This window comes from Gigantopelta aegis, chromosome 6 (genome assembly GCF_016097555.1).
Source record: "Gigantopelta aegis isolate Gae_Host chromosome 6, Gae_host_genome, whole genome shotgun sequence".
Classification (NCBI taxonomy): domain Eukaryota; kingdom Metazoa; phylum Mollusca; class Gastropoda; order Neomphalida; family Peltospiridae; genus Gigantopelta; species Gigantopelta aegis.
This window is the reverse complement of record NC_054704.1, coordinates 72,238,061-72,265,477: the sequence shown is the minus strand read 5'-3', so window position 1 is coordinate 72,265,477 and position 27,417 is coordinate 72,238,061. Positions and strand designations below refer to the sequence as shown.

Genomic DNA, 27,417 nt, shown 5'->3' with positions numbered 1-27,417 from the left:
TAAATTAAAACAGTACAGTCTACACTGACGAGGGGGAAACCCCAAGCAGAAACTGCTATTTTTAGTATCAAAACAACATTCTGCGTATCGATTGGTAAGCTGGTTTCGAGACTTCGAGAAACTTCACAGTCGCACTGCATCACCGGTGTAGCCGCGACGTCGCAGTTCCATTCCAGCTATAAAATTGCGTCAGAAATATTTACAAGTGCATTTCGAGTTTTGTTGCAGCAGCGAAAAGATGTTTCGACAAGTTTTCCCACGAATTTGTAGAAATCTTCGAGGACCATGTCGGCAGATGAGCAAAAAGAGCGGCTTTGTCATGAGGTTTAGACCGAGGGAAAGAGCGATGCCATGGAACCGATTTTTTGATGACTTTCCTCCCCGAACTCCGTTCCGGGCTTTTGACGAAGCGTGTGAAAACATGGCCAACAGGATGGAGAGGATGATGTCCCCGGGGTGGCCGGGCTACATGGCGCGACCCGTCGGACGCTGCCGCATGGCCGCGATGGCGGAGGATGCAGGAACCGAGGTAGGTACACAGTGGCAGGGACAGCATTTTTATGGGGGTGGGGACCTTGGCGTAGCGGGGAAGGGGGGAGAGGAGGGGGTCACGGGGGCAATGCCCACCCCAATCAAACCTTGTTTCTTTTTTTCTGTATTAAATTTTATAAAATTATACATATACACATAGTCATAGTGTGGGTTGCCCCCCCCCCCCCCCCCATAGTGGTTTGGCCCCCACAATATAAAGTCCCTTCTACGCCCGTGGGTGGAGGCGACACCCAGATAAATCGCCAGTGGAAAAACAGGGTCGAACATACATGTAGTTTATGGGGGAGCTGGAGGTAGAATGCAGGAAAAAACACCAATGTATTGTCCCCCCGATTTATTTAATTTTAATTTGTTTCTCCTCTCATCGATTTTGTCTTTGCCATGTAAGGCCTTTGGTACATAAGTAACTGGTAGGCCTACAGAATAATAACTAAGAAATATAGATCACGTTTCTGAATTAAGATATAAAATCATTGATTTAATATTAATCGGGTGGGGATAATATAATATTAATTGTGTAATGTAGTTTGATGGCATTGAATCTTATAAACGACTTCTGAGCCACTCCCAAATTACTTCGACCTATACATGCGAACGTGCAGAAATTTTAGCTGGACAAGGATTCTAGACAAGCAAGCGAAGTTTATAGGGGAGTGGAGTCCAGCTTCCCTGGAAAATATATTGAAGAAAAAATATGCGGGGGAGGGGGATCTGACCCCAGACCGGATTTATAATGGGGCAAGGGGGGGGGGGGGGGGGTTGTCCCGCCCCCCCCCCCAAACTAAGGACTTCCTTTATAAAAAATGTAATAATTATAAAATTAGTTCATGTTTTTATTTGTCATGTAATTTAATTTCTGTGTTGAGGGGCCCCCGAACCTGAAGTGCCCGGGGCCCCTGCGCCGGGCCCCCAAGGTCTAAATCTGGCCCTGCCCAGACACCCACCTGCACACGTGCCTTCTATATAAAGGCATCGGTTCTGGCTTCCAAAAATATTAGTGGGTTTCCTCCCTCAATATCGGTGTGGTCCTTAACCATAAATAAATAAAATGTTTTGAGTGCGTTGTTAAATAAACCATTTCCTTCCTTCCTAAAATACAGAGAAATTCCTGTTTGATTTGATTTCCTTTGATTTCAGGTTTATTATTGTTGTGATTGATTTCAGGTGAAGTACGACAACAAGTCTTTCCAGGTGAAGGTCGACGTGGACCAGTTCGAGCCGGAGGAACTGAACGTCAAGGTGTCGGGGAACAGACTGGTCATCAGTGGACATCACGAGTCGAAACCCGACGAGCACGGCTTTGTGTCGAGGGAGTTCACACGCGAGTTCATCATACCAGAGGTCATTATTCTGTCATATTTTTAACATGTTGAAGGGTTTATCGTCTGCTACAGTTTTGATTGAAACTTGGTACCTGGGTTACCCGCCACAAACTAATAAAGATATTTAGGAAATTTTGAAATTTTATTAATTTTCTTTAAAATTTGAAACTTTGCACAATGATCCTCTGGGGGTACCCGCCACAAACTAAGATGTTTTTGAAATTTGTTAATTTTGTTAATTTTCTTTTACATTTAAATTTAAAAGTTAAAAGTCGTCTTCTAGAATTATGATTGGATAGTTCTGAAACTTGGTATTATGGGACAGTCTTTTCAAACTAATAACAATATTTTGGAAATTTATAATTTTTTATTAAATTTAAAAAATTTAAATAGAAATTTAACATTGACAATTTGAATGTATATCTTCTGAAGCCTAGAGTGTTCATTATATAGTTTTGAAACTTAGTGTTGTGATTGTCTGGGGCAGTCTTCACAAAGTAATAGAATGATATTTAGGACATTTAGAATTTGTGAATTTTTATTAAATTTTAGATACAATTAACATTGAACTTTTAAGTTATCTTATAGAGCTTTGATCTGAGATATTTAGGAAATCTATAATTTTTCAATTTTTAGGAAATATTAAAATTTTAAATAAAAAATTGACATAGAACATTTAAACGTATATTTTCTGGAGCCAAGAATTTGATCAAATAGATCTGAAACTTGGTACCATGATTCTCTGAGGGAATCATCACAAACTAATAGAGATATTTTGGAATTTTAAAATTTTAATTACATTTTTAAAATTGAAATAAAAAATTAACATTAGGTGATCTTCACAAATTAATAAATTATCTACTGCTGATAAAATTGAAACTTAAATAGTGGAGGTCTATAGGCCGATTTTCCTCTTGTTAAATGTTTCCACCCCTTCCTGAAGACTGTATATGCCCCTTTAAGATGTTACACCCCTCTCTGAATACTGTAGGTGTCTTTTTAAAATGTTGCAGCCTATCAATAGAAAAATACTATATCTGTTCATGGCTGTCCGCAATCAGATTTTCGCAAGTCAAGCATACTTTGTTTTGTTTTTGAAACACCCAGTTGATACAGGGTTTGCACCCCGGTACCGGCTACGCCCAAAGCGAGTTTCACAACTCAATGGGTAGGTGTAAGATCACTACACCCTCTTCTCTCTCACTAACCACTAACAACTAAACACTATCCTGGACAGACAGCCCAGCTGAGGTGTGTGCCCAGGACAGCGTGCTTAAACCTTAATTGAATATAAGCACGAAAATAAGTTGAAATGAATAAATGGGAGTGATTAATTGCTCACCTAACTTATATATTATGGGGGAGCCATATAAGATATTACGATACTGATACCATATACATTTAACTTGAATAAATATAAAGGGACATACCCTAAGTTTTAAACACTACGGCATATCTTTTTTACTATTAGAGCCGTTTTTGATAACTAAAATCATACTTTACTTAGAATTTATTGTTTAAATTATCCATTTCCGTACATTCGAAGTGTATTTGGTCATCCTGGTGTCTTTAATATCACAAAATGCATTTCTCATATTTAAAAAAAAAAAAAAGTGCGTCTGAGAAGTAACAGTTATGGAGTCAAATTTTAGTCTATTTTTAGAGGGTATTTCACTATGTCAAAATCACAGACTCATGTTTTGTAGTTTTATCCAAATGTATTTCAGGTTTGTAGATTAACTAAACTTAGTGTCCATTTTGATGGGCTGAAACTAGGGATCTGTCCCTTTAAAGCTACTCTCCTTGAACTGGTCTCCAGAGAGTGATGGTGGAGCAAGGGTGACAGCTCCCCTTAAACAATGTAGTCTACATGCAAATATACTTATAGTTTTCTTTTATTGCAGGATGTTGATTTGGAAAGTCTGACCTCTCAGATAACAGAAGACGGTGTCCTCGTGGTTGATGCCTTGGTGAAATCTTCTCCACAGCTGGAGGAGAAATCTATCAAAATAGAGCGGCAACCCGCTGAAAAGACGGACACAGACAAGAGCTAAATACAATCGAATGAGCTTGACTGTATAAAGACAGTTTTGTGCTTGTGACTGTGATGGAATCGGTGTGATGTGATGACATGTCCATAAATAGACAAGGGCGATCAAGTTCAGTGAAGGCTGGCTATGTGTGTATAGCAATTAGTGCTTGTTGTAACAGTGATGTCTGTGTGTCTGTAATAAATTGATAATGAAAATATTTATGTATTTCAAATTCATTCATCAGAACATTTGGAGAGGAAGAAAACAAATGTTAATGTATGATGCATTTCAGTATTCTTACATTATTATACAGGGCCGGGCAAAGGTGGAGACAGGCAGGTGATCAATCTAATTAAAATTAGCTCCACTATTACATGTGGATCTAACAGCAGCCAGTTGGAGCTCATGTCCACCAATCAAAACCTTACTTGCAGAATCATGCTAGTGATTTAAAAATAATTTGAAAACATTCCGAATTATCCTGAGGGTATACGACATGTTTCGTGTGAATTACGAAAGCCTTAAAACATGTTTTATTTTATAAAATAAACTCGCTTTTGCTCGTTAGATACATTTTAAAACAACTCGTTGTGAGATAAATGGTATCTAACGGCCACTCGTATATTCTAGGGCTAGTGAATTTTTAATCATGTCTTAGTGAATTTTTAAAATCACTGATCCCATGGCTAGTTGATTTTTAAAAAATTCTACATGCCCCGATATTATATAAACTTTATTATCCCCAGATCAATTACAATGTCAGGGTTGGGGAGCCCTTGAATTATTGCCTTACAATATAGTAATAATATATTTAATGAAACAAATAGGTAACACAGAAATTTAGCATTGGTATGGAGACGTTGTCTTAATAAAACGTAAAAAAAAAGGGAGTAAAAACAGATATTATTAAGGAAATGATGGAAGTTTTATTATTTTGTTTTCAGTGTTTTACGAAAACAAGCTTTGATTTATTTACGAACAAATATATATATATATAAGTTAACAGTAACAGACTAGCATATTTTAGTACCTTAATGAGGGGTGTGGCGTAGCCCAGTGGTAAAGCGCATACGTGATGCGTGGTCGGTGTGGGATCGATCCCCGTCGGTGGGCCCCTTGGGCTATTTCTCATTCCTAGCCAATGCACCATGACTGGCATATCAAAGGCCGTGGTATGTGATATCCTGTCTGTGGGATGGTGCATATAAAAGATCCCTTGCTACTAATGGAAAAATGTAGTTGGTTTCCTCTCTAAGGCTATAATGTTGGAATTACCAAATGTTTGACATCAAATATTCGATGATCAATAAATTAATGTGCTCTAGTGGTGTCATTAAAGAAAACAAACAAACTATTTTACCGTACTTGTTTTTTTTTTAAATTATTATTTTTTGTAAATAATATTTTGCCATTATAATCTACTAAACGAAAAATTAAGCTGTATCTAAAATTATTTGCCATAGAGCCCATTGTTCATAATTTGTTTTTAATGACAATTTTTATAAAATATATACTTTTCAATATTTAATTTCTTACTAATAATTTAGAAAACTACATCTTTGTTCAATCCATGTTTTTGTATTTTCATCCTGTATATGTAATACGCCAACCGCGACAGAAAGAAATGTTTTATTTAACGACGCACTCAACACATTTCCATCCGCGACAGGTGATTGCTCTTGTGGCTATATGTGCCACATACCTGCCATTCCCCATCAGCTTTTAGCTGTGGACTTAATCTGACCACTTAAGAGAGTATTCAGTAGTTACTTCGGCGTTGATAAGATGCACTTGTAACCACCTACAATACACCCCTATTACCGGCGGTCGTTAGTTAGTGTCGTGGGTCAGACCAGCTTTATTAGCGGCAGAGCATGGGCGGATCCAAGGGGGGGGGGGGGGGACCAGGGGGACGCGTCCCCCCAAAAAATTGTTCAAGTGCCCTCAAAATGTCCAAGTGCCCTTTTTGTTTGTAGATTTTTTTTTTTTTTAAGTAAACAATAATTATATTGTAGATAAATGAAATCAAGATTTTCGTGTACATGCGCAAGCTTGCAGATATGTGTCTGTGTTATTGAGTCTCAATGGGGCCCCATTGAGGTTCTAACGCGAGTGACGCCAATTTACTTCATTATTGCTAGTATATTATGACGTAGAACTGTAGGAATTCATATTAATTGTAAATATCAAAACTTGTAGTAAGGTGCCCTTTTGACGAGTCAATGTGCCCTTCTTTTTTGGTCCCCCCCTAAAAATATTTCCTGGATCCGCCCATGCAGAGGACGAGGATGCCAGATTGGTACAGGGGAATACACAGACTGCACCTGTGGAGAAAGTTGAGACAGGTAAGCGATGGTGTGGACAGCTCAGAAGACGGTCGGAGGAAACTGACAGAAAAGTTCGAAATGGATTGGGAGAAATTGGAAAGTTATTTTATATTAAAATAATGAGAATGATAGACAGAGGGTGATAGATGAGAAAGATGAATGAAAGTGTGAGCCATCTTTGACGGGATTTGAACAACTGTCGTTATCTTGATTGTCAGCAGCTTATCCATTAGACCACGGAGCTCACTATAAGCAGTACTTAGATTTTTTTTTTTTATTTTTATTTTTTTATTTTTTTTTGTAATTCCAAACAATATTATATTTTTATCTAATATAGAATTTTCTCCATTGTTGACAATCCATTATTCTATAGCTTTCCAAAGTATGTCCATGGATATTAATAATTATTTATTTCTTAAAATTAAACAAAAGTAACTAACTCTATTAGGCTACTTGTTCTATTACCTTCGGTATATTATTTTTACGCCAACTTGGTTTCCTCGTCTTCTCTAAAGATTATATGTCAAAATTTACCACATGTTTGACATCTGATAGCCGATGATTGGTAAATCAATATGCTCTTGTGGTGTCGTTAAGCAAAACTAATTTTTTAACTTAACTTTTCTTTTACTAATATACATGTAGTCCCACTCTCACACCTTGGTATTAATTAACAACTTCTAGTGTTATAAGTTTGGACATCGTCATACAACAGCATATTATACAACTGTTCAAGAATGTTTGATAGTATCGACAGGACTGCATCGAACCCAAAGATACCACATACATTTGTGTGTTGATTTTTAGAAGAAACGTTCGACAGTTTGGGCGGTGCTTTACTGCAACTTGGAGCTTGTAAACAGGGCCCTGATTCTCGCGAGCTTTCACTTTCATACATTTCCGGATCGAAAAGCCGAAATATTCTGAATGGCAACATTCGGGAAAACTCGGCTGATTTCGGTTTTTATGATATTTCACTCGTATAGATCTGAATGGATATTATTTTTCTGTCACTTTTACAGTAGCTTTTACGGCGACATTGCAGATTATTGCAAATTTGTGGTCACAACATGTTGACTTCTGAAGCTAACAATTCGCCAATTTCTACTTTGAAAGTTTGTTCGTTTTATTTAACGACACCACTAGAACACATTGATTAAAGGGACATACCCTAGTTTTTAAACACTAATGTATATTTTTGACTATTAAAGCTCTTTTTGATAACTGAAATCATACTTTACTTAGAGTTTATTGTTTAGATTATCCATTTCCGTACATTCGAAGTGTTTTTGGTCATCCTGGTGTTTTTAATATCTCAAAATGCATTTCTCATATTTTTAAAAACGCACGTGCGTGTGAAAAATAACAGTTATGCAGTCGAGTTTTAGTCAATTTTTAGAGGGTATTTCACCATTTCAAAGTCACAGACTCAGGTTTCACTCAACTGTAACTTTATCCAAATGTGTTACAGGTTTGTAGATTAACTAAACTTAATGTGCATTTTCATGAGCTGAAACTAGGGTCTGTCCCTTTAATTCGGCTACTGGATGTCAAAATAATATATATGTTTACACGAAATCTTAGAGGAAATCCGCTATATTTTCCCATTTGCAGCAAAGGATCTTATATGTACTTTCCCACAGACAGGACAATACATACCACGGTCTTTGATATCACAGTCACTGGTTGGAACGGGAAAAAGTCAAATCAGAGAATGGGTCCACTGAGGTGGTTCTACTAAAAAGCACTACATATATAATCAATGTACTGACGTTGATGTATGAGGTTAATAGTACTTAATACAAATATACATGCATTTACAACCGTTTGAATATTCTCTTGTCACATAGGGGCAGGACGTAGCCCAGTGGTAAAGTGTTCGCTTGATGCGCGGTCGGTCTGGGATCGATCCCCGTTGGTGGGCCCATTGGGATATTTTTCGCTCCAGTCAGTGCATCACGACTGGTATATCAAATGCCGTGGTATGTGTTATCCTGTCTGTGGGATGGTGCATATAAAAGATCCCTTGCTGCTAATCGAAAAAAGTAGCCCATGAAGTGGCGACAGCGGGTTTCCTCTATCAATATCTGTGTGGTCCTTAACCATATGTCCGACACCATATAACCATAAATAAAATGTGTTGAGAGTATCATTAAATAAAACACTTCCTTTCCTTAATTTCCTTCTCACATAGGTACTGTTTGGCCGAGGTAATGTGTTTGTTTTTGTTCTTTTAGTGGGAGAGGGTTTCACAGTTGCCACGAAACAGCTACCACCTCTTGACATACAACATAATCGAGTTCTTGAATAGTTCTGAATAACAGTGGTGAAAACACGAACGAGGAAACACAATGGGTTCGTGTAGATGATATTATATATTCCAAACACGATATGCGCACACTTGTCTTGTCTCTTAAGAGTGTTTATGCGTTAACGCCACTCAATCTCAATCGTTGCAAAGAGACACCGAAGAACGAGTATGCATTCAATAAGAGGGCAAATGTCTATTTGAAAACACCAGCTTAACCTCTCTTTGTGAATATCTTTGTGATATATGTGTCCGCTGAAGGAAAAATAAAAGCAATATATATATATATCACATTCACGGCTGTATTATACGCGTAACTAACCAATGACAAACGGCGAGAAAAGAATCCAGAGAAAGCGTGTGTTGTTTGTATGTACATACTCTAGATGATTCACAAACGTGGATATTGAGACCCCACCAACGGCGTCGTTACGATACACCGGTCGTTTGTCCAGCTGCTCGGTTTCGGTGTCTCGACAAAACTAACGAAGAAAACGATAACTCAATACAAATTCCGCTCAGTTATGTGTGTATTATAGACTTCCAAGGAGATATTTTGTGTTTGTGTCTCGAGTAGAGGATACAGTACAAGATACAAGATAGAAGAATTAAATTAACGAATGAATTGTTGTTCTTCAGTTAAGGAAGTGTTTCTGTTTGTTTGTCTACGCTAGTCCACGTCTGACAACCACATAAATGAAAGAGGTTTAAGGACGTATTTTGTGGACACAAGTTCCGCCTTTGTCAGAGACATGGGACTGACAAGGTAAGACTCCGTTTTAAAATCGTGTATATATATATAACAGTAATACCAACCATACTGCATAGACGCCACCCTCAAGATAATACAACTGAGATTCCTACGCCTTGGTGATTATAGAGATATTACATATTGAAACAGCATGGAGGATCCACAGACGAACAAACGCAGGCAGGGGCCATCCATTCCCGTACGCAGCAATCGCCGTACCGTGTTCGTGCGGATGTCTGAAATGAACGAAGATAAGTTGCCGCAGTTACGGAATGTTGAAAAACCCGAATTCAGCAACAAGACGAGACATTACAACGGACTCGTGAGGACCCACATGTGGAAGAACGTGCACCTGATGTACAAAGAGCACGTCATAGCTCTGAACAAAGTGAAGCGAGGACAGGATCAGATTTTGAAAACTCTGTGTAGGGTTACGAGAGACAAGAGGAAAGCACAGCGAGAGGAATACACCAGACGACAGGAGGAGGGGAGGACAAGACCGTCCATATCTCCGCGGATACTCCTGCTAATGCGAACCGTTGTCGAGAAGTTTAAGGAAAATGTGAAGAAGAAACGAAAGCAAAAGTCCGAAGACGAAAAGAGGAGTTTAATACTAGATCAGGACCGCAGTCGCAGACGTGAGTCGCTGTTCATGGTGACTGGCAGTCGCAGAGGATCTTTGATGTCCGGAGACGAGGATAACGCAAATAATGATTTGGCAGAAATAAATAAACTGAGATTAAAACTACAGAATATTGAACTGAGCACGAAAGCTAAAACAGAACAGACACAAATGTCAGATACAAAGGAACCCAATAACAATAACGCTGACAAACATGTTTCGAAAACAAAAGAATCTAGTACCCATAAAACAGACAAAGCTAGAAGTCACAGTGCAGAGGGAAACAAAAAGAAAAAGCGACTCTACACCGTACAGACCGCAGAGAATAGGGCGAGACATGGGAAGTCTATACTGGATACAGAATCCTCAAATTCAGCCGAAACTGCAGAAGGCGAGAGTCTGGAATCACAGATGGGTCTTCTTCCAACGAAAGCCATTGAAGTCAGCAAGGATACAGAACACCGCACCCTATTAAAACGTTCTGCCTCTGATCGAGCTGGTTCCTCAAAGCGTCGTCACAGAAAACGATCGACAAAGAAGAAGGATTCTTCTTCTTCCAATATGGAAGTACCAGAACCAGGTTCACGACAAGTCAGTTTTGCCATAGAGACGGAAAAGAACTCTCCAGGATCCGATACTGATGGTCATCCACAGACACCGCCGGTCAGAGTACCAGTGAATCGCGGCAGACGAAAATCCTTGTTTGAGAAACTCGACCCAGAGGATGAAGAGGATCGAGACGTTGGGTGGTTTACCTTTGGTAATCCGAAAGACAACACAACAAGTACTGTGAGTGTAGATACAGACTCGAATACTCACTCCCGTACCAGTTCTGGGTCACGAACAACCATGGAGAAGCAGAGAAGTGTGATATTTGAGGACGAATCTCTTGGCAGTGCCGGCTCGGGTGTCTCAGACAAGCCAAAGGAAAGTCCTGTACAAACGTCTTTACCTCCTGTGAGAAGAAGAAAAATAACAATTGTAGGCGACCCTCCTCCATTTCTTTCTTTACAAGACACTACAGACAAAGACAAAGAGTTAAAGTCTTACGGGATGGATGTGATTTTAGAATCAGGATCAACACACAAACAAAAGAACACTTTCGACAAACAAGACGAACCGTCACCAAATCTTCTGGAAACTAGCAAGCAAGACCCAAGACTGGTTAAAAGAAAAAGTGATTTTGATTCTCCGGACAGCCATGAAATAATTACCAAACCCGAGGATAACTTTGCAGTGTGGTATCCAGTGTCGAGGAAGGAGAAGAAAACATATTTTCTAGAACCGTTGAAGAATAGACCGACAGTACAGTTCAAGGAGTCTAATACAGATCAAAATAAAACGATGGAGCAACCAACAGTCGCGTCAGTAGATAGGCGTAAACGAAAGCCCACGGAAGCTACTGGGCGTGAATGTAAAAGTCTTGATGATGAAATGTCGGCTAATATGATATGGGTTTTGAAACAGGAAGAAAAGTACAATAAGAGCCGATACGCCAGAATTCTTAATAAAGAAGAGGTGCGACATTACAAATTTGTATCCCACAACAAACTAGTGAGCGAACTGGTACAGAAGAAGACGGGTCAGTTTGTAGCTCCGAGCCACAAAGAGCTCTATCTCCGGAAGAAGCTCAAGAGAGAGAATCGAGATGACATCGTGAAACAGAGAATAAAGATGGCGCAATTCTTCCAGACCGTTACTGTCGGATTCGGTAAGAAACGTTAATCCTGGCCAGGGTCCATATTTTCGAAGCAATCATTAGCCTACGAAATCGTAAAATCATCGTAAGCTATGACATCACTATGGCGTGTGATCATGGGCGTATGGGGACTCTTTGATTTAGGGGGGCTGGAGGGGTTGATTTGCCCGAAATTTTACCCAGATAAAAACTGCCCGAATTTCCCCCACTGTTTTCCTACTGTTTTGCCCGAATTTGGGGGGGGGGGGGGGTGCAATTGCCCCCCCTGCCCCCCCCCCCGGGTCGTACGCCCATGCGTGTGATGTAGTGACGTCACACCCTACGATGGTTTTACGATTTCGCAGCACTAAGATAGCTTCAAAAATATGGGCCCTGGTACTTATAAAACGTTTAGAGTCTGAACTCAAGACTCTAATAGGGTCTGAGACTTTATCGTCATTGCAACGCTATACAAATTGCACGCCTGTGACGTCATTTGAGATTTAATTTAGACTCTAAAAATTTTATAAACACGGGCCCTGGGGCGGGATCTAGATCAGTCGGTAGAGCTCTCGCCTAAGGTTCTTGGGTCATAGGATCGAATACCCTCGGTGGACCCATTATCAGATTGTTCCCCGTTCCAACCATTGCCCCACGATCGGTATATCAAATGTCATGGTATGTGCTGTCCTGCGTCTGAGAAAGTTCATATTAAATATCCCTTGCTGTTAATGGAAAATTGTAGCGGGTTTCCGCTTAGGCTATATATGTCAGAATTAACAAACGTTTGACACCCAATTACCGATGATTAATAAATCAATGTGATCAAGTAGTGTCGTTAAACAAAATAAACTTTAACTATAGCAACGTTAACCCTTCATTCCTAGGATCAGGGGCGTAACATTATCTAACAGGGTGGGGTTCGAATATGAATCTAACGGACCCTCTTGTGTACGATACATTTTTCATGGCCATCTATATGAATAGCCTAATATTACACTGTAAAAAATTGTTTTAGCCTCCGAACTCCCCCCCCCCCCCCCCACACACACACACCGTCTACGCCCCTGAGGTTTTGTTCGTTATGTTGACGTTGCCCCGTCGAAAGTGGTTCATATAATTGTTGAAGGGGTTAAAATACTGTAAAATCTGTGTTAAACAGCTATCTCAACAAGTATTATCAAATAGTCTCGATAAAGAGATACTCAAGAGAGGTGGCCGCCTGAACTTGTTTGACTATTGTACGTTTTGCGCAATGAAGCCTAAGTTTGTTAAAGACAAGGTCGCAGAGCCTTTGAACTACTAGATGGCGCATCAAAATATTGTCTGAAAATGTATAGACCTACATTTAATTCATCATATATTAATTTTATTTAAGTAGTTTTTATCAGCCAGCTACATACAGTGTAGTTATATACCCGGTATATTGGTCTATAATTGAAGTATAACTACGTAGCCATAAATAAAAAATTAATCAAATCTCCGTTATTTGTTTTTTTTTAGCTATTCCTAGCTCTTTAAAATATTTGCAAAATGTCTTATGATAGCAATCGTTAGTTGACTAAGAACGTATCGTCCGTTTATGTCAAAAGGGAGCCGACGAATTGACACGCAACTCTATTATTAATACAGTTAAAGTTTGTTTTGTTTAACGATACAACTAGAGCACATTGATTTATTAATGATTGGCTATTGGATGTCAAACATTTGGTTATTCTGACTTATAGTCTTAGAGAGGAATCCTGCTACATGTTTCCGTTAGAAGCAAGGGGTCTTTTATATGCACCATTCCACAGACAGGATAGCACATACCACGGCCTTTGATATACCAGTCGTGGTCCATTCATATAAAAGACATACATGTATAAAATAATATGTTATCCCATCTAGTTATGTTTGGTACAGCCCTGTTATCTGAATACTTTATTTATTACATTGTACATTACAGTCAAATCGATCTTTAAAAACCACACAAAGACTTTACAAATGTAACCTTTATGTAAATACATGCATTTTCTGAGGTGTCCTTTGTAGACAGATGATTGATAGATGTCCTTTGTAGCAGAATCGAGTGGATTATAATCGAATAACATAAAGAAAAGCAGAAAGATATATTTAAAATGTAGAAAACATTTTGTTATAATAGTAAGACACCGATTCAACATATTCATAAGGCTATACAAAAATATAGAAATTCACAAGATATATATATATTCATTTGAAATCATTTGATTGACATCTAAGGCGACAACCTATAATAGAAAAATGGAAAATCCTATTAGTATCATAGCACACGTAGTTTATTCTACACGTTGAATGCCTCTGACCAATTCTCCAAAACATTTCATCGTCTTAAAATGTTTAGACCGCAGGAGAGTTCTACACTGATCGCTTATATTATTTCTAAGCCGTCATGGAATTGAAGGTGACGAAGGTATTTGAAAGGCAATGGCATGCCTGGCATGTACTTGGTCGTATATTTTGTTCTGTATTATCGCCACACTAATGATAGCAAAATGGAGAACCCATTAACGACAATGAATTATTGTCATGGTAATATCTACTCTGCAAGGAACCGATTTTGAAAGGTCTAAGCTACCTTTTGAAGACTTACAATCGCTATTATGAGCCGGTCGAATTGTAATATATCTTGTCGTTCATATTATGCTTTAGCTATGTAGCCAAACATACTACTAGTAAAGTGAAACTCTTCTAAACCGGACACCCACAGGTTCATGTTAAAAAGTCCGGTTTTAATGGGTGTCCAGTTTATAGAGGTTCTGTTCAATACTTATATTTTAAAAGGGACCATGAAATTCCAGTTTACTGAGAGTCCTGTTTTGAGAGGTTTCGTTGTATATTCTTATTAATTATATTCAGTGGCTACAATTAAACCTTTTATAGTGAGTGACGGTCTAACGCGTTTGAGACGAATCTATTTGAGGGACGGTTGAGAATGTTGAGAATGAGCTAATTTTTCTCATATTGAGCCTGAACCTGATCTTTCACGATTACTGACTTTTCACTAAAACAATTTACATGTTTTTTTAAATTTTATGTTCTAAATACATCACTCAAAACAAGTCTGTTTGGGAACCTGTCAATTACTAATCTAATGTTGTATTTTTATTTTTCGTTAACATGATTATTTTATTGATTCCATCCTTCCAATCTACAATCCGCCATCTCACCTATCCATCCATGCATCCATGCATCCATCCATTCATCCACCCAAATCTCTCATGGATTTATCCATCCATCCATACATACATCCATTCATTGACCCACCACAAAACCCCCACCCACCAATCTATTCATCTATGCACCCATCCTTTGATTTATTTAATTAATTTCTTTATAATTATTCTGTATGTTCATTCTTGTTTCAAAGTGACATTAACATCAATCAGTTAATTATTCAGTCTGTCGATTATTTGTGTATTGTAGAACAAGACCAAAGCTTCCACGAAAAACCAGCGGCTCAGCCTCAAAACCTGACTCCAGAGTCTGCCGAGTCGCTGAGCTCCAGTGTAGACAACCCGGCCGGCGTCTCCAAACTGACTCTGAACATCTTCAACAACGAGCAGATTCGTCTGGCCGGCAAGTCGGACTCGAAAGACAGCATGAAAAAATGTAGATACATCAGGAAGAAGGAGAGCATGATGGTGCCAGGTCACCGTGCAGGAAGAAGAATGTCCATGTGGGATCTGGTCGACCCCAGTAAACTGAAAATCTCTAAAGGTTATGCGTAAGGATTCGTCAGATGTATGATGTCATAGACCAGATGTGGTGGATTTCAGTAAAATGAAAATCACAAAAGGTTACGCGAAATTGTCTGATGTGTACTGTGTAAGACTGGAACTGATGGACCTTAGTACACTAAAAATCTCCAGAGGTTATGCGTAATAATTGTCAGACTTATTGTGTATTGCGGTAGTCTTAGGCTGGATCTGTTGGACCCCAGTAAACTGGAAATATCCAAAGGTGACGCATAATCGTCAGACTTATTGTGTATTGCGGTGGTCCTAGACTACATCCGGTGGATCTCCGTAAACTGAAAATCACAAAAGGTGACGCGTAATCGTCAGACTTCTTGTGTATTGCGGTGGTCCTAGACTGGATCTGGTGGACCCCAGTAAACTGAAAATCTCCAACGATTACGCGTAATCGTCAGAATGATTGCAAGACGTATGTGTGTTGTGTCATGCGGTGTCATGATTGTCCAGCAATTCATTCTGTTGAAAACACTAAAGCTAGATTTATATTCTACACCGCTGGCTTTTGTCGGCGAGTAGTTGACTCGCCCAGTTCTGCCTCTGTTTAAACCTAACCCTCAGTTTTCAGTGAATTCAGTATGATTGTAACATAGTTCATATTAAATGCTATTGCCCGTTCGTTCAAATCTTTTCAGTTTACCTAATACAAAATGTAATTTCAGTTTCACATAAAAAAGGAAATGTTTTACTTAAGGACGCACTCAACACATTTTTAACCATTAGAAAGATATTTCCATTGGATAACATATCTTATGACACTTGAAAAACCACCGCCTGAAATATTTATTTGGACGCACCCCGAGCCTGACGATAAACAAACAATCAAACACTTACCTCTGTTGATAATCCACTCCACACTTGTAGAAAACATTGCAAGAGAAGAACGCAATAGTTAGCTGCAGTCGTCACTAGGTCGAGCCATGCATGTTTAAAATAAATATGATTGTAAATGACAAACAGCGATTCTGTACGTATATTTCTGAAGTTTAAACTATTTTCAGAAGAATGTACGTCGTATCACTTTGGCATTAATAAGCATATTAAAAAGTTGACGTCAAAGTATTGTTGACGTAACGTAAAAGACATGTTGCCGTTTTCATGGTAACATTTCCGGAAATTTTCGTAACTGAACGGAAAATACCGAAATATCATTGAAATGTGGGTGAAAGTGATCTGGCAGGTATAAACGGAATAAGACTATTATCGTTAAAGACGGAGAGAAATTACAGATGTATCAATTTGTATAAGTTTTTTTCTGATCAAAGACTATGGCAAGCAAAATGGAAGTAAAAGAAGCAAAGTCGCGTATGCAGGAAATTTTACAGGGCTGAAGCCTATTTCGCAAAACATCGTAAATTTACGTCTGCGACTAGCAATTATTCAGGTCATACGTTTACACGTGTTTGGCAGAAACTTACATCATTATGGAAGATAGAGAATTTTAAAGACCAAAGAAAATTAAATGTTTGTACTTCAAACTACATTTGTTGTACTGTTAGTAGTAATAAGAATTTACGTGCAAAACGTCGCTTACGATGTTTTGTGAAATTGGGCCCTGTTCTAGACTAGGGTTTCCACGAGTACTCGAGTACTCGGGTACGGGCACTCTCATTTAATTATTAAAAAAACAACAACCAAAAAACAATACGTCATTTTACCATATGCTTGCAGCCGGTTACATTATAGGGCTATGGGACATGAAGGGAAAACAAAAGTCGAACGTGAGGAATGTAATACAATGGCATCATTTGGCATCCATCTTCAGCGCTGGAATTAAGATACATAATGCTATTTTATTTTATTCCTTAGTCCCATCATCATCGGGTATTCGGGTCTGCGTCGAGTTGGACTCTAGGGAGGTTCAGGTCATGTTCTCCTGAAAATACACACGCGTCTGAATCAGATTCCCGACAAAATCAGGATCCAGGGAGGGTTTTAAAAAGGCACCCAGTGCTGCTTCGGTGTCCCCATTTTGCCCACCGTCTGGCACCCCATAGAACAAGAGGTTGAACCTCATGGTCCTGTGCTGCAGGTAAAGTATCTCATCGTGTGCCTTGTCATATTCCATTTGTGTTTCACTCAAACTCTTGGAAAGATAGTGAATGTCTTCATGTGCAGTGCTCATGTTTTTAGAGAGATCATCTATTGTTTTCTTGAGGTGGTTAATTTCAGAGTTTATGGTATCGTAGGTGTTACTTATAAATTGGCAGCTGTCTTCTACTTTAGATATTCGCTCATGACCCATAGTATTCAAACGTACATCAACACGCATAACCATAGGCAATCTTCCCCTGAAACACCAAGCCAACCAAGATATTACAATATATTACAATAAATACATTTATTATATCCCTCTGACAAACTTTGCATTTTCGGGCGGCACTCCGTAATTTAGGAGGGGTGCACACTGGTATATCCTTTCCCTGGATCTGCGCCTGAAATGAAATACAAGTTAAAGTTTGTTTTGTTTAACGACACCGCTAGAACACATTGGTTTATTAATCATCGGCTATTGGATGTCAAACATTTGGCAATTTTTACATATAGTCTTAGAGAGGAAACCCGCAACATTTTTGCATTAGTAGCAAGGGATCATTTATGTGCACCAACCAACAGACAGGATAACACATACCACGATCTTTAATATACCAGTCGTGGTGCACTGGCTGCAGATCATAGACCGACCGCGCATCAAACGAGCGCTTTACTACTGGGCTACGTCCCGCCACTACATGGAATAAAGATAGCGCATAACTATGTACCATAATTCATTGCACGTCATCGGTATTATTGATGATGTAAAAAATATGAAATACATAAAACAACAATTATTCTTTGTCAAATTCAAAATTAATGTATCATCACGTTTACCTGTAGGCCAACTTGTCTGTCATCCTTTTCGGATGTTTCAATAATACACATTTGAAAAAATCGCAGTGAAGGAAATTATTTGGATATACATGTACATGTAATTTACCATTTAGAAACAGACTATCAACATACTTTGCTTACTGTTGAACGCCTTTTGGCTATACGTGACTCACAACAACGTATTCATCTCTATGTTAAAAGCAATAAACAAGCTGCTGTTTAAAGGCACATTCCTGGATTGTAAGATGTTTTCGACTAATAAAATATTTAAAGATTAAACTTACATATTAAATATATAGATTCTCCCCCGTTCTCTATATATTAAGAAATCATGGACTCCCCCTGAAAAGCGTGATGAGGCCCTAGACGTATATTGTCAGTCTCAGTGTCTACAACTTAAAAGTCATGTACCCACCACAGTCCGAGACAACCTTTCTAAAGTAGAATGTCAAGCCCTCAAGGTGGAGGTATAGTTATCTGGAACAAGGAGGATTATATCACTGAATGTGAACGTCACTTGAAAGATAAAGATGTGTATGTAGAGGTATACACAGACAATTCCCAGAAAATACACCAAGACCTAGAAAACTGCCTTCATTCACTTGACATTCCAGAGGAAAAAAATAAAGCTATTGTTAACTGGCCTATTGAGAAACCAGCACAATTTTGCATCCTAGGAAAAGTACATAAAGTGCATGAACCTTGTGATATACCCATAGGGAGACCTATTTGTAGCCAAATCACAGCCCCCACCAAACAAGCTTCCTCGTGGTTAGATTGGAAACTTAAACCAGTTGCTGACCAATACTGCACAGATCTAGTTAAAGACACTACCCCATTTCCTCCAAAAATAGAAGATATCAATAGTAAACAGTCACATTTCACACATGTATTAGCCCTTGATGTCATCAGCCTCTACCCCAATATCCTCATTGACGAAGGTATCCAAGCTATTCAAAAAGTCATAGAAGATGCTAACATCCTGGAAGATAGAGAAACTACAGCTGTTCTTAGTATAGCTAATGTTGTCCTCCGTAACAACGAATTCGAATTCAACAGACAATTTTATCGTCAAATCTCGGGTACTGCTATGGGTACCCCTTTTGCTGTCACCTATGCCAATATATACATGTCATTCTGGATGAAACAGTTTTGGCATATTACACCCCATACCCCAGATATTTGCTACAGATTCATCGATGACATTTGTGCATTTTCATCAGATACTACCGAAGAAATCCAGGAGTTTTTAACTATACTTAATCAACACCACTATTAAGTTTACTATGGAAATGAGTGTAGAGAGTGTCCCAGTCCTTGACGTTCAAGTGATCCTAGATACAAACAGCATTGAGACGGATATCTATTCTAAAGAGACTGCAACCCATATATATCTAACACCTTCAAGTTGCCATCCTAGACATGTATTCCATTCTATTGCATACAGTGGAGCACTCCGGATCCGACGCATCTGTAGTAAACCAGAATGGGCCGAGATAAACCGTAACAAATTCTACCAGTATCTGTGCATCTGTGGTTATAAAGCCAAGGTCATTAAAGAAATGTTTGATAAAGCCCGAATTCAGTCTAGAAAAACGCTTCTACAGTACAAACAGAAACCCCATACATCGGTGGGTACTATAGCTTGGGTGACAACCTACGACCCACGACAACCAGATTTGAGAACAATTGCTAAACAAAATGTCATTCTGAAAACCAGTGAAAACATGACCAAAGTGATGAAAAATTGATTATTGCAGAGAGAAGAAACACAACTATTGGCAATATTCTCAAAATTAATAAACTTAGACAGCCTCAACCTAACAGAGACATGTGTAATACTTGGGGGTGCAGACCCTGTCATCGACCAAGGTGTAAATCATGTGATACCATGACTGTTTCTAAAGCCATTCTAAACAGAGACGAGGTTTCATTCCCCATTAGACCACCTTGAATTGCCAGTCAGATTTTGTGATTTATTCACCGACTTGCACTAAATGCAGCATGCAGTATGTAGGTCAGACAGTCACCGCCTTTACTACGCGTCTTTCAGGTCACCGTCACAATATAAAATACAATAAAACGTTTAAAGCCCCTCATGTAGCTCCACACTTTAATCAACCTGAACACTATTATGTTTGTCACCTGCTTGAAAAGGTATCCAATCAGGATAAAAAGAAACTCAACATAGCAGAGTCCCTTTGGATTCACAGGCTGAACTCAGTTTGGCCACATGGTCTAAATGAAAATCATCCCAGTGGCTTTGGGTAGCTCTTGATTCTCCCTTTGTTGTTTTATTCGTGCTACTATGGTTTTATAGCTACGTAGCTTTCACCTGCTATACCTATTGACAAATATCGTTATCAGATGAGATGTGGTGTGTATATGCAACTGAATGAATAAAGTACTTATTAAGACAATCCAAATGTATTTATTATCTGTGAAAACGTTCTTAGGTTATTCTGTACGTCATTTGACAGTGCATGTCATGTAAATACTTTATTTAGACATCCCAACCACTGCTCCACGACTTGGATACCAAAATGCCGTGGTATGTAGGGCCTACTAGGGCAAACAATATTTAAACTTTTAAAGGATCATGATTTTCGTCTACACAGTCGAATGTTTATGATTTGGTATCACCTGCTATACCTATTGACAAATATCGTTATCAGATGAGATGTGGTGTGTATATGCAACTGAAAGAATAAAGTACTTATTAAGACAATCCAAATGTATTTATTATCTGTGAACACTTTCTTAGGTTATTCTGTACGTCATTTGATAGTGCATGTCATGTAAATACTTTATTTAGATATCCCAACCACTGCTCCACGACTTGGATACCAAAATGCCGTGGTATGTAGGGCCTACTAGGGCAAAAAATATTTAAACTTTTTAAGGATCATGATTTTCGTCTACACAGTCGAATGTTTATGATTTGGTATTAAATATACAAAAAAAACCCAAAAACCCTACAAAAAACCAAAAACAAAAACCAAACAAAAACCAAACAAAAACAAGAAAAAAGAAGAAACATCAAAGGCAAGAAAAAAAGATGAAAAAAGGAGAAAGAATTTGTTTTGTATAATTTTAAGGGGATTCCTAATTTAGGTGTTTGTTCAATTTGTTGAGCTTAGACTAATTCACAGCATTTATTAAAAATGTATTTTATATAACGACACAATTAGAGCACATTGATTAATTAATCATCGGCTATTGGATCAAACATTTGGTAATTCTGACACGTAGTCATCAGAGGAAACCCGCTATATTTTTCCATTAGCAGCAACGGCTCTTTATACATGCACTTTTCAACAGGCGGGAAAGCATATACCACGGCCTTTGGCCAGGTGTGGTGCACTGGTTGGAATCCACCAAGCACCTCAGGCCAGCACTCAACCGACTGAGCTAAATCCAGCCCCGTATATATATATATATGTCTGTCTGTCTGTCTGTCTATCTATCTGTCTGTATATCTATCGATTTGTCTATCTATCTATCCGTCTGTATGTCTGTCTGTCTGTCTGCCTGCCTGCCTGCCTGCCTGCCTGCCTGCCTGCCTGCCTGTCTGTCTGTCTATCTATCTATGTGTGTGTGCGTGTGCGTGTGTATATATATATATATATATATATATATATATATATATATATATATATATATATATATATATATATCCACATATATATATATATATATCCACACACACACATATATATATATATATATATATATATATATATCCACATATATATATATCCACACACACACACACACATATATATATATATACACATATATATATATATATATATATATATATATATATATATATATATATATATATATCCACATGAATCAACATTATTTTGGCTTGTGAACTTGGATCCGCACATACTTGTCGACTTTCAGCACAATCGCTCTACTGAGTATTGATCCAAGTACCCATATACAGATCAGGGGTCTAATTCACAAAGGTCTCTTAGGCTCTGCTAGACAATAAAGCATCCTCTTTGCAAGTCTTTTAGCATTGCACTGCGAGAGTGAATTAGGTCCCAGAACATGAAAGAGAAAACTTATGCTGTGAAAGAATTTTATAAACAGAGTTGTTTCCCTTTCATTTCAGATAATATTTTTGGGTCATTTAGTTAACCAACTGTCTTTTAAAAATATTTTCCTTTGTACCTCCGTAATATTTTAATACTTGAAATAGCTCAGAAATGATAACAAAAAGGGTTCAAAGGAAAATAAAACAGCAAGAAGATATTAAAAACGGTTCACGGTTTCATGTTGTTACGCCAGGACATAAATAAGGAAATCACCTTTCTTATCAAATAATAAACAACAATACGGTTTTCTTTGTTGAGACTTTGTTTGATCAGAACCTTTAAATTATATCTGGAACAACCCATCAACAAAGCTATATAACAGACTGAACTGACATTAACACCGTAAAAACGGATAACATCTGATAAATTGTAACAGTACATTTTACTTTTTAAAAGTGTTATTAAAACAGAAAACTAATAAATATTCGAGTCAGTGTCTTAGTGTTGTACTCACTAGGCCACTAAATAATGTAACTCCTTGGTCATGTTCAGGAGGGCGAACGTTCGCGATCGCTCACTAAACTGGTACCTAATGCTTGATACGATAGAACACGATAGTACCAGTCAAATTGTTCACGAAAGTTTGTTTAAAGTTTGTTTTGATTAACGACATAACTAGAGCACATTGATTTATTAATCATTGGCTATTGGATGTCAAACATTTTGTAATTTTGACATATAGTCTTAGAGCGGAAATCGGCTACATGTTTCCATTAGTAGCAAGGGATCTTTTTTATGCACCATCCCACAGACAGGATAGCACATACCACGTTCATACCAATTGTTCACGAAAGTCTGCTCTCCTATACACACTACTGGTATGTATTTATAAGATATTTTAAAAATGAATATAGCAAGACAATACTTAACACACATATTTAAACGAACGATAAGACATACATATATTTAATACAGGGGTTCAGTAGTCATATTCTTGCAAAATGGGGGCGAGATGCAGCCCAGTGGTAAAGCGTTCGCTTGATGCACGGTCGGCTTGGGATCGATCCCCGTCGGTGAGCCCAAATAATGTGTAGTAGGTATCGACACCTGCTTTCTTTTGCGTTGTGGCTTGTTTGCAGTTGGTTTGTAATAAATAAAATACTAAACTAGCTTGCCTGTCATGCCATTTTTTGAAACTCGTGAACAGTGTTGGTATCTGACAAGCGAAACTGTTAACTCATTTCATAAAAATGGTATAACAGGCAAGCTCGTTTAGTATTCTATATATAACTGTAATTTAATTAAATACGGACCATATTTGATACCTTTTAGGGGTGGGCCCAGAAATTTATGAATGGTAATGTGTATCGAGACGTGTGCAGGCTGAATTATTAATGTCAAATTTGAACGAGTAGAAAACAGAGATAATTTTGAATGAGTGCAGTTGGGCAGTCGAAGAAGAAGGGTCGATTCTACACTGCCGCCGCTGCAAATACACATCAGACTTTCTTGCACACTCGTTCCAAAGAACACCGTGTATTGCTAAGCGATGTCCCATTATTGGGATATCAATATGGTTGACTGTTCCATGACGACGATGCGGTCACCACTGCCATTCCATCCAATGAAATAAGCACAACCAAAACTGACAGCGCGGTGATGTTAAAGTAGCACCAGCGCAGCAAATAAGTTTTAACTGAAAAATAAGAAGACATTTAATTTTCGTTTCAAACCTGATTTGTGAAGATATGCAAGAAATAGAATGTTACACTCATTACGATAGATAAAACGCTTTCGCTCATTAAATGCACTTTGAAACAACTCTTTAAAGAGACATACCCTAGTTTTTAAACACTTAGGCATATTTTTTACTATTAGAGCTGTTTTTGATAACTAAAATCATACTTTACTTAGATTTTATTGTTTAGATTATCCATTTCTGTACATTCGAAGTATTTTTAGTCATCCTGGTGTTTTTAATATCACAAAATGCATTTCTCATATTTTTAAAAACGCACGTGCGTCTGAGAAGTAACAATTATAGAGTCAAGTTTTAGTCTATTTTTAGAGGGTATTTCACCATTTCAAAGTCACAGACTCATATTTCACTCAATTGTAATTTTATCCAGATGTGTTACAGGTTTGTAGATTTAACTAAATTTAGTGTGAATTTTCATGGGTTGAAACTAGGGTTTGTCCCTTTAAGATAAATGGTATGTAAATGCCACTCATGCAGTATTGTAAGGATTTCGCAATGTGTGGTGTATTTTATAAATAATATCTGCATTATTGTTGACGTTCATATTTGAAGATAATGCACCTTTAATAGAACCAAACAAGAACGTTTGTTTACATTCTTGTTTACACTTATTTTAACAGCAAGTTGAATTACTCACAGTTCATACGAAATATCATTAGATTTGTTTAGCATTAATGGAGGTATTTACTACCGTATGCCAGATGTTATCAGTTTCCAAGTGGAAACAAGATCGAAGATTAGCAATAGTAGATTGTAACATGTATGTTATACGAAAATGGCGCCAGAGCATCGTTCTGAAATACTTCCTGTCATAAACAGCTGATTTGCAGACGATATTCACTTTGCAAAGGTGAAGCGCTATTTTTTTTTTAGCTGATTATGTATTTATGTGTTTTTAAAGAACGAGAAATATCTTATAAAAGTTATAAAATATGTAAACTTAAGTATAGTTGGCTAAAATAATATATTTATAATTTTAAAGAATTAATTTTTGCGTTATTTGCAAATTTATCCAATAAAGGGCAGAATAATTCTGCCGTTCCAACCATTGACGGGATCGGCGGAATTGTATAAATTCCGCAAGCGGCTGGAAATCCAGCAATAGCAGAATTACGCCAAACGTAAAATGTGGCAGGGGTATAAATAGCATTCCAGCCAATGTTTGTTAGGTTGTCATGCCACGAATTGAACAGTTCAGGCCCTTTTAAGGGCCCGTCGGGCAACCTAGGGAGACATACCAACTCCGGCCAGGTCTTAATCGCTGAGCTACTCTCGGTCTACTAATATCCAAACCTACTCGTAGCTCCTAACCCTTTCCATTAGATCGACCGTTCCAAATTGCGCCTAACTTCCTTCATCAAAAACGCACACCCTTTCTCTTTGGACATTCCAAATTCCATAGCACCAACCCCCCCCCCCCCCCCCCCCCCCCCCACCCCCACCCCTGCTACCGACTACGGTCGGGCTGCTGGTGCTTTCTTGCACCGATCAGCGCAGGAGGTCCCTCCTCCACCTCCCCCCCCCCCCCACCTTTCCTGTCTTGGACAGAGAAACCGGCCGAGGCCGGTGCCTGTGCCCAAGATAGGCGTGCGCTACAACAGCTTGCTCTGAATGTGCACGTTAATCACCAGTTCCAGTTACAGATGTTTCTTAGTCAATCGCGTCATCTAGTGTGGTCATAATCACGTCATAGTATACTCAGCTGGGTTGTTGTCATAATTTCGTCCCATTAGGTGGGTTGGTGTAGTATTAACAATAAAGATTTAGCAGATGTTTTAGTATAGTATAAGGACCAGACTCATTTTTAGGCCATGAAACGAAACTTGTTAAGGAATAGATATAGGTTTTGACTGTGCATTAAGTTAGGGAATAGAGTAAGCAATACCCATCACATAAAGGTGTAGGTCCCGGGTACTGTGGATATTTATGTGACAAGTTAAAGTACAAGTGTATAAAGAATAGAGTGTGCACACACGAGGCTAGTGCATGTACACTGATTAGGCAAACAATTGGTTATTGTTTGTATTGTTTTGTACCAGTGAAGTAAATTCGAGTGCACTAGTACTTAAAATATGTTAAAAAACATTCGTTGGGAACACGCGCCTGTACACACACACACACACACACACACACACACACACACACACACACACATGTATATATATAATGTGTGTAACTTGATTTCTGTCTGGGTGTCCAGCCTTCTGATTGGTCTCAATAACCATTCTGGTACATACTGGTTATGCAGGGAATACTGCGACGATCCAGGAAAACTGAATGTCTAGTAAATGGTCAATTTACTAATGAAGGCAAAATATCACCAACAAATGTTCAACTTCATCAACGTTTATTAATAACTAATATATTTTAACAGGTTAACAACTTGTTGAATATACTATATGTATATGTCTCCTTTAGTAATTAAATAATCAATAATAGCTATATACTAACACTAAATTATTCCAGGGCTAAATAACTAACAAGTGAAGACTATGCATATATATCAGGCCTAAAAATAAACTTTTCCAAATCTAAAGCTATTTGGATAGGAACGAAAAAGTTTTCTAAGGATGTATTCCATCATACGAGATGGAAGTTAGAATGGGGTCAAACACATTTTAACCTGCTTGGTATCAACTTTTCAGTGAACATGGAACATATAATCGAACTGAATTATGATTAAAAAATATCAGAAGTACAAAAATTGATGAGAGTATGGTCTTTCAGAAGATTGACGGTTTTAGGAAGAATAACAGTATTGAAAACGTTAATAATGCCAAAGTTAACTCACCTATTAATAGCTTTACCGAATCCAAATGAAATTCTGATAAAACATATAAATACATTATTTTTTAAATTTATCTGGCAGAGTAAAACTGAAAAATTGAAACGAAATTTAATAACGCAAGATTATGAAAGGGGTGGTATTAAAATGATAAACATAAATAATTTTATAACAGCATTGAAATGTACATGGATTCGAAGAATGTTTTTAAATAACTCAAAGTGGATCACTTTGTTTAAGTCAATTACAAACATGTTGTTAAGACATGATTAAACAAGGTGATTATTTCCTAACGCGCAAAATAGAACATATTCGCAATAGGTTTTGGAGAGAAACACTGTCCAGCTGGATAGATATACAAAAGTTCAAAACCCACAGAGTGTGGATGATATATTAAGTATTAATATCTGGAATAACAGCAAAATATGTATAGGTAACAAACCATTTATATACAAACATTATATCAATAATGGTATCACATTTATTAATGATTTATTAAACGAACAAGGTGATGTTTTAACATACGAACAGTTTATAACAAAATATCATATAAATACAAATTTCTTGGAATATGCGTCAATAAC

At 37.9% G+C, this 27,417-nt stretch overlaps 2 protein-coding genes across 2 annotated transcripts; both read left to right on the top strand.

Annotated features, from left to right (window-relative positions):
- Positions 1-89: 89 nt before the first annotated feature.
- On the top strand, positions 90-4,124 carry LOC121375461 (alpha-crystallin B chain-like). The gene is made up of 3 exons (XM_041502929.1): positions 90-529; positions 1,717-1,893; positions 3,779-4,124. The coding sequence occupies exons 1-3, from the start codon at positions 239-241 to the stop codon at positions 3,926-3,928; spliced, it is 618 nt and encodes a 205-aa protein (XP_041358863.1). The 5' UTR covers positions 90-238; the 3' UTR covers positions 3,929-4,124.
- A 4,827-nt stretch (positions 4,125-8,951) lies between these two features.
- LOC121374058 lies at positions 8,952-15,987 on the top strand. The gene is made up of 2 exons (XM_041500953.1): positions 8,952-11,626; positions 15,041-15,987. Exons 1-2 carry the CDS (start codon positions 9,445-9,447, stop codon positions 15,343-15,345), a joined length of 2,487 nt encoding a protein of 828 aa, XP_041356887.1. The 5' UTR covers positions 8,952-9,444; the 3' UTR covers positions 15,346-15,987.
- The last annotated feature ends 11,430 nt before the right edge of the window (positions 15,988-27,417 follow it).